Below are 8,890 nucleotides of genomic sequence, written 5' to 3'. Positions count from 1 at the left end.
GCCGGCCAGTCTTGAGGAGAAGACACCATCTTCACCAAGTCTGAACAGTCAGTATAGAAAGCCACGTCCCGGTAGTCATGTCCAATCATGCAACGCATAGCCCAGATGAAAGCTTCTACTTCAGCATGTAAGAGGGAGAGACTTCGTCGGAAATTGGTAGCTCCCATAATGTGTGACGAATCCTGAGACGCCATACAAAGCCATCATGCACCTGCGAAAGTGTCAACGACCTTCCAAGATCCATCAACGAAACACCGATGACCCGAGTAAGAAGTAGAAAGGGAAGCTGCAGTCACCCTCACCCGAGGGTTAGAAACAAACGGACCAGAGGGGAGATCCTCACTCTGACCCTCGTCATGTGCCTGCTGCCAAGATAACGCCTCACCTTCTACTACCCTAAAAATCTCCCCAGGCTGCTCATTCTTATTTTCGAAAACCCTTGCATTCCTGACTTTCCATATATACCACATAACCCAGGGAAAAGCGGATGCTTGAGAGCCTGAATTTTTTGAGCCTAAAAAATGATCCATATTGGCATACAAAGAGTCTGTGGGAAAAGAGATTGGCTCCACCGAAACATGAGATAAAGCCCACACTTGTCGAGCCGGTGGACAAACAAAAATAGCATGATTTATTGTTTCGTCATCAGCCCCACATCGTGCACAACCCAAATCACACGCTATACCCCACCGTCTCAAATTAGACGAGACCGAAAGACAGCCACACAAAACTTGCCACATAAAATGTTGTATTTTAGGTGGGCATTTAACCTGCCAAACACTAGCCAAAAGAGGGGTAATCTCTGGACCACACCTTAGAGCCTCAAAGGTTTGCGGTGCTGCCCTGCATGTTGTATGGTATCCAGACTTAACCGTATACGTTCTAGACTTTGTAAAGTGCCATCCTAGGGAGTCTGCCGATGGGCAGCTCCCTAAGGATAAAGCCCATATCAAGTCGACATCCATCGGATCAAAATGCTCATGAAGCAGATCCATACGCCAGGAATTCGTTTGACGGTCAATGAAAATAATTGTAAGTCAATATATTTTTACTCAATATATTTTTTTAAAAATAATTGTAAGTCCGATATAATCGATATGTTTCTAAAAAAATATAAATTTTCTTAGAAACAAATGATTTTCTGAAACAATTTTTTGTTTAGTATGTATTAATTTTCTATGTTGTATGCAACTTTTAGTAATTAGTGTTAATAAAGTTTAAACAAGAAATACTATTTATTGAAAATATTTAATCTTGCTGAAATATTATTAGTTCATTTTTATGATAAAATATTTAGTGTGCGAAAGTATTTAACTTATACCTAAACATTATTTTGTAAGAAATTGTGTGAAAACTCGAAAAAAATCAAGACTTGAAGAAATTTTTATTTTATTTCTCATACATTATTAATTTTATTTCGAACACTACTATATGTTCCATTATAAGTATTGTTCAATGTTTTCAAATAAATTAAGAAAACAATTAAAAAAAATTTCTATTCGTAGTTAAAATATTATAATTTTTTATTGGTTAATACATTAAAAATATTATGGTTAAATCTATAAATTTTACCAAACAACTTCATTAAAAATAAAAACAAAACTATAACTAAAACAAAAAGTAAAGTATATAACGACACCGATATGAAACGGATAAATTGTATCAGACTTTTTCTGATGAACCAACTTGATTAACTCGTGAGCTGATTAGGGCATCTCCAACACAGAAACGGCAGAAAATTCTCAAAAAAAAAAAAATAATACTTTAATTATGCAGTTATATTTTTAATTTTTCGATAAAGCTGAACTAATAAAATTCTCTATGGCCTACAAACAGTAGGAGAAACGTTTCTACAACAAGCAATTTCAGAAGCGATTCTCCTCTTAGTGGAACCAACTTTTGAGCTTTGTAATTAAAATTTGGCCAACAAAAAACATGAGCAACCCAATAATTACTCTTGGTCTTACCCAATTAATGTGCTAGTAATCTTTACCATGTATATTATGTTCTTATTTCAAAATCACAAGTGTTACTATCTAATCACAAAAGTTTTTATATATATGATGAATCAACCATATGAAGCATAAAAAACCATATGAAGAAAATACAAAAATTTAAGGAAGTAGAATATGTATTTTTGTAATATAGTATATTTTATATAGAAAACAATTGATGGCTTGAATTGGGTATGCAACCTTTTTTAAAATGAGTACCAATTTACTTTGATTGTATTTTTTTCAGATTATCCTTATATTCTCAATTTAATGTTACTAATTGTCTTTTTTTTCAGATTATCCTAATATTCTCAATTTCATGCAAAAAAAATTCTTAGAAATACAAGTTACTTTGCCATAAAAAAGAAATACAAGTCACTATGAGATATCAACAAGACAACAACTCTTTTAGCTAGGCGTTGAGACTTATATCAAATATACCATAACCTTATGATTCACATTAATTAAAGCCAAATCTTATACACTTTTAAGCTAATAATAGACCAAGTTTGATTTGCTCTTCCTCTCTTTTTTTTCTCCTTTTATATAGAAAGTGAAATTATTAATTTAAAGGACATAATTATGATAATAATGCTATCTATTTTTGTCGCTGGCAAAGCTTCTAACCAAGTCTGAGCTCTAAGCCAACCTCGTTGATATCGACTTGATCATCAAACCCAAGATTCGAAGAACTTTGATCAAGTGGAGCTTCCCTTCGACTCTCCACAGTCTCCAACGTGAAGTGACCATAGCCATGCGTAGCACCAGAACTTGGGAGTTGCCATGTGTCATGACTACATTCGCCTTGTTGGTTCACGGACTCAGCATGGCGTTTGAATCGGCCAGTTTGTGTCTTGCCCTTGTTAGCGTTAACACGTGTGGCCAGACTCTCCGAACTGTCGCCGCCGGTTGTTGGATCTTTAGCCACGTGGCGTATGTCATAAGTCCTGTGAGGAGGAATGATCTGATGAGACGCAGATGCACTTGGAAGAGGTGTGTGAGTTATGGGTAAGCCGTTGAGCACCGCGTCAACGGCTGCCTGACATTGGGCCCAGTTCCCTGACCACATCAAACCCACCGAACCATCCACAGGATTCACGATCCGACCACACGCCTCGTACAGAAGTGACCTAAATATTGCTACAATACACATCGTCGAAGGTTATGAAATCAAATCTAGAAAATGAAAAACAATGTACATTATAGTGATGTGATGGTGATGCGTGTGTCTGTGCATGTAAGACTTTTGTGACGAAATCTGAAATACTCATTAAGATCCTTGTATCCAAGATACATTGTAACTTTTTGTACTATTTACTCACTTGATAATTCAATGGACCGTTGTATAAAAATAATTTAATGGAACATGAGAAAAAGAATTGTTGGCTTTCAGAGTGTACCGGGACGAAGGTGATCAGGACCGGATTCGATGAGGTTAAGAAGACCGGCTCGACCGTAGAACTTGGCGAGGAAGAGTGTAGCATTAGCTTGGGAGTCTGCGGATTTGATCCATTGAAGACATGGTCTTATGGTGCAATCCTTGTTGCAACCTTTGCGTAGGACCCTACACCCGTTGCAGCTGATTCTCATTATATCCCTCTATATGTTTAAAAGTGACATATATACTTATGAGATTGCGTGCTTGTGTTCCGAAGTGAAACTCAAGGAAGTTGTAAACAATCTGAATTTATAAGGAAGAAGTTACTCATGAGTCATAAGTGAATATGAGCTGGTATTTTTCAACTTTTGCGTTTCTTGGAGAAAGTGGTGGAAAAAAGAAAGCTGGTGCAGTCCAGGCTTTTATGATTTTTAAACAAAACAAATACATTTAAGATAAATTTACTTTTCTCAAGAGATAGTAAAATTAGTAAAATATTCGTGTTGATTTCTCAAAAGATAAAAGAAAAAGACCAAGAAATGAGGGGAAGGAGGTTGTGCGTTTCAGTGAAGTTGGCATTTTGTTTTGGCAAAAGTTGGGGAGTTCCTTCTTCGGGAATACCAACTTCTCTCTATCTCTTACACTTTTTTTCTTCTTTTGGATTTGCCATCCATGCATTCCAATATTACGACATTTACCACTAACCCATTCACCCAATCAAGCCTCTTCGTTAACACTTGTGTATCTCAATTAATGTCGTGATATCATCATCAATTCCACGACCTCATGAAAATTCAAATTAAATCAAAAAAAAAAAAAGAAGTTAAAGACAATAAAATAAGAGATAAAAATGTGAGGGTGGTTACGTAAATTTAATTGAGTGTTAGCAGAGAGGTTCAGAGGGGGTGGAGATACGAGGAAACTTTGGAGATGAAAAGTGGGAGGCATGCACGAGAACCACCCATAGATGATATACCGACAAAAACAAATAAGCCAAAAGAAAAATCTACAAGTTTTAAAAAATTTCTGAAACAAAAAAAATGTGGCACACGGGAAACAAAAACTACTCAATGCCTCTTTTTGCTCCAGGTTTTAGGGAGATTGTACCGTTAATATACGCGGGAAAATACGTATTTTAGTATGTAAAAGACAATTTTTTTTTTGGTATCAATAAAAGACAATTTGAAAAGCTTTAATAGTTTAAAATTCAAATTTCTACTTGTTACTAACCTTACAAAAAACATGAGGCTCTTGTCAAAAAAATTGCCACGAAAGGGATTTTAATATTTATTGACTCTTAAAATTTGATTTAATTAAGGAGGATTTCTTGAATTTTCTGAAAATGTTTATAAAAAGGTTTAGCATCTTTTTACATTATAGTATCAGTAAAAGACAATTTTAAAAGTCTTAGTAGCTTAAAATTTAAATTCTACTTGTTACGAACGTTACAAACAACATGAGGCGCCTGTCAAAAACATTGCCACTCGTTTTGTTAAAGGCCAAAGGGATTTTAATATTTATTGGCTCTTAAAGTTTGATTTAATTAAGGAGGATTTCTTGAATTTTCTGAAAATGTTTATAAAAAGGTTTAGCATCCTTTTACATTATAGTATCAGTAAAAGACAATTTAAAAAGCCTTAATAGCATAAAATTTAAATTCTACTTGTTACAAACGTTACAAACAACATGAGGCGACTGTCAAAAACATTACCACTCGTTTTGTTAAAGGCCAAAGGGATTTTAATGTTTATTGGCTCTTACAATTTGATTTAATTAGGAAGGATTTCTTGAATCTTCTGAAAATGTTTATAAAAAGGTTTAGCATCATTTTACGTTATGGTATCAGTAAAAGACAATTTAAAAAGTCTTAATAGCTTAAAATTTAAATTCTACTTGTTACGAACGTTACAAACAACATGAGGCGCCTGTCAAAAACATTGCCACTCGTTTTGTTAAAGGCCAAAGGGATTTTAGTGTTTATTGGCTCTTAAAATTTGATTTAATTAAGGAGGATTTCTTGAATTTTCTGAAAATGTTTATAAAAAGGTTTAGCATCCTTTTACATTATAATATCAGTAAAAGACAATTTAAAAAACCTTAATAGCTTAAAAATTAAATTCTACTTGTTACAAACGTTACAAACAACATGAGGCGACTGTCAAAAATATTACCACTCGTTTTGTTAAAGGCCAAAGGGATTTTAATGTTTATTGGCTCTTATAATTTGACTTAATTAAGGAGGATTTCTTGAATTTTCTGAAAATGTTTATAAAAATGTTTAGCATCCTTTTACATTATAGTATCAATAAAAGACAATTTAAAAAACTTTAATAGCTTAAAATTTAAATTTTACAAACGTTACAAACAACAGGAGGCGAATTTTAGAAAGAGATTGATAAAAAGTCCGACGTGTGATTGATTATCTACTCAGTTCTTAGTTCTTACACATGCATAACGCATATATAATTTGACGTTAGAATATACAAGGATTGTTTTTTTTTATATATATATAATAGAAAATGTAGGATTCATTTCGATGATTTTTTTTTTAAAGCAAGAAGTTAAGTATTTTGAAAAAAAAAATAATCATGGTCGACTTTCGTACTTCATTGTTCTTTTAAAAAAAGATTTATGTTTTTCACAAAAATTAACAAAAAGAAAGTAATTTTACATTTTTCATGATTTTTATTAGTTTAATGGACATTTTAACCAAACCAAATCGATCCAACCAAACTCAAACCAACCAAAACTAAATCCAATCCTACACTCAAACTATTTGGTTATGTTTCTTTTCATGCTTAAACGGTTTGGTTTGGTTCGGGCTTAATTGAACCGAATCGAACTGATAACTAATACTATGTTTCTAATTAATTATTTAATTAATAATTATAATAAATATAGTCGTGTTTTTCACATTGTACCGTTTTATATACTGGGCTTGAAGTTCAAATGGGCCCAGTTATAAATGTTTCGGAGTTGAGGTTCACACGGTACAAATACAGATCGACATAGAAAACTATATAGCAGGATTAGACGATTTTGTAATCCTATTTAAATACTTTTATTCAGCTAATTCAGAATAATCTTAGTTATTTTTGAAAGAAAAAAAGAAAGAAGCTAAAATAATTAAACATTATTCAGTATGGTACGTGCAAAATAATAACTCGGAGATTCGACTCTATTATCATGTTTCCGTCTAATATTGCAACATATGTAATATACTGTTCGTACGTAAAAATGAAAATCTCTTACATTAATTAGTAACGCAATGGAAGCCTTTTGTGAAACAAACTCTGAACACCTAAGATGTAATAATGTCATATGCTTAACAAGTGGATCTTACATGTCCTTTTACATGACATGTAGTAATGTACAAGTGGCCTTTGTACTTTTGGATCTTTGATTGAGCCGTTATAAATTTGCAACTTGTTTTCTGTTATATAACTTGGGGGACACAACTAGCAATTTAAAAATATCAAAATTCATTTTTGAGTGAGAAAATAATGAATTAATGGAAAGGTCGGTATTATAATCCAAAGTGTTAAATAGGTCCACATTTTTTTTTTTTTTTTTTAGGTCCACATTTCTTCTGCGTATTTATAACGGAAACGTTCAAAAAAAGGAGGAATGTGTCGATTTGTGACAATCCAGCAGTAAGACTGTAAGAATAAAAGAAACATGTGGTTTCATTCAAAACTCTTCATTTTATCTCATCTTATCAACTTGTGCCACTTCGCCGAATCTATGGTCCAACAATTTATGATAACGATCTACGATATGGTTTCATTCAAAACTCTTCATTTTATGAAAACGTCCAATCATGTGACCCTCGACGCCTAATCCATCTTAAATTTAATGTAAACCATTGGAATCGTGAAAAAAAATATGAGGAAAATGATAATCCCAACATTTTCAAGAATAAAATTTTCAGAAATATCAAAATAATTTGTGTTTATATTAAAGACGTTTTGGGGAGATAAGCGAGAGTTCACTGCATGCATGTCCATTCTAGATTCCCATTAGAAACGTTAAACATAAGTGTAATTCTAGATTCCTATTAGAAATTTCGACATTTCAATATTAATTTGTAACCATATAGTTTGAGAGGTAACCAGTTACGTATAGATCTATACAATAACGTGTTAATTAATGGTAAATGTGGGTTGATGGGCAGTAGGCCTGGGCAAATAAGCCGACCCGAAATAACCGACTCCGACTTGAACCGATTTTGTCTAAATAACCAATCGGTTTTTGTTTTCAAATAACCACAGGTATCGGGTATTATCTGAACTGAACCCGAAGAACCGAAGATACCTGTTTATTACCCGAGAAAAATTATATACGATATCCCTCACATTATCACATATGATTTGATTTCATCAAACCGTTTGCCACTTTCCCTTATTCTCCCTCTTCGAATCCTTGTGAATCTTCCTAAAAAATCATAACCATATCGAACTTGCCAGATTTTGTCTGATTTCAAGAATCTTTTGGTTTTATAAACCAAAACCCTCAAACTGGATCCCCAAAATCTAAGTCCGCCGTTAGCTTCATCTTTGGGTTATCCGATCATAGGCAGCTAGAAGTCGATCAATTGTAAGCTTCATTCTCCTGTTTTTTTTTTTTAATTATTAATTTGTTTATGTCTGAAACTCTGTTGATTAATTTATATTGTGATTTCAATTGATATTATTTTTGTACTTGTTTTTTTTTTGGTCAAATTTGTATTTGTTTGATTCACATTGATTTTGATCTTTTGGAGAAAGAATTAAAAGGGGGTATTGGTTTGTGATTTAAAGAGAATTTTAATGACTTTAATAAATTAGAAAATAAAAGATTCTAAGAGATTGTTAGAAAGTTTTTTAAAATCTTGCTGATTTGTTTTTCCTAATCTTGTAAAATCTTTCATAAAATCTTTCACAATCTTTATATTTGATGAAATAGTTTTCATGACTTTTGTTATGAAGGAAATGATATAAAATCCTAAACCAATAACATAATATTTGAATTCATTAACAATCCAAGATTCTTTTGTTTTACTTGAATAACATAAAACTTTTAAAAAATTTATAAAACTCTTAATCCAATAACACTATATTTATCAAGATTTTAAATAACTTTTTACAAATCCACAACTAATAACACCAAATTTTAAAAGAGTTTTAAAAAGTCTTGATTGAATAACAACATATTTTACAAAACTTTTAAAGTCATTAAAATTCTCTTTAAATCTCAAACCAATACCCCCTCTTAGTTCAGATATGTTCGATCTATGTTAAGACTGTGTTTGATTTTTCACTTCTCATCCTCTATCTTCCGAGTTTTTCTGCTAAATTGGTGTTGAATCTCATAGTTTGATTACTGCTATTGTTCTTCTTAGTTTAAATTGCTCTCGGATAACCACACTGTTTGATTTGTTATTTTACCTTGGTCTCTTCTCCATTACTCAGACCTATGGTGTGCGTCATATCTCCTTGGTGATAGTTTTTTGAAGATTTTTAATGGAACTTATGATTTG

At 32.5% G+C, this 8,890-nt stretch overlaps 2 protein-coding genes across 2 annotated transcripts; both read right to left on the bottom strand.

Moving 5' to 3' along the window:
• Nucleotides 1–203: 203 nt before the first annotated feature.
• On the bottom strand, nucleotides 204–995 carry LOC147925713 (uncharacterized). Its single transcript, XM_087492735.1, has one exon. The coding sequence runs from the start codon at nucleotides 993–995 to the stop codon at nucleotides 204–206; it is 792 nt and encodes a 263-aa protein (XP_087348861.1).
• Nucleotides 996–2,430: 1,435 nt separating this feature from the next.
• LOC104750669 (LOB domain-containing protein 42) lies at nucleotides 2,431–3,962 on the bottom strand. The gene is made up of 2 exons (XM_010472498.2): nucleotides 3,395–3,962; nucleotides 2,431–3,134 (listed from the first exon to the last, which is right to left on the bottom strand). Exons 1-2 carry the CDS (start codon nucleotides 3,582–3,584, stop codon nucleotides 2,617–2,619), a joined length of 708 nt encoding a protein of 235 aa, XP_010470800.1. The 5' UTR covers nucleotides 3,585–3,962; the 3' UTR covers nucleotides 2,431–2,616.
• Between the last annotated feature and the right edge of the window lie 4,928 nt (nucleotides 3,963–8,890).

The sequence above is a fragment of the Camelina sativa genome, chromosome 16, assembly GCF_030686135.1.
Source record: "Camelina sativa cultivar CO46 ecotype springtype chromosome 16, ASM3068613v1".
In the NCBI taxonomy this organism is placed as follows: domain Eukaryota; kingdom Viridiplantae; phylum Streptophyta; class Magnoliopsida; order Brassicales; family Brassicaceae; genus Camelina; species Camelina sativa.
This window is presented reverse-complemented; position numbering and strand designations above follow the sequence as displayed.

Excerpts from the sequence above, each read along its gene's own strand:
- LOC147925713 (XM_087492735.1), bottom strand. The coding sequence starts at position 995 with ATGGATCTGCTTCATGAGCATTTTGATCCGATGGATGTCGACTTGATA.
- LOC104750669 (XM_010472498.2), bottom strand. The coding sequence starts at position 3,584 with ATGAGAATCAGCTGCAACGGGTGTAGGGTCCTACGCAAAGGTTGCAAC. Across the intron at positions 3,135-3,394 it reads TCCTGATCACCTTCGTCCCG|CAATATTTAGGTCACTTCTG; the intron begins GTACACTCTGAA and ends TGTGTATTGTAG.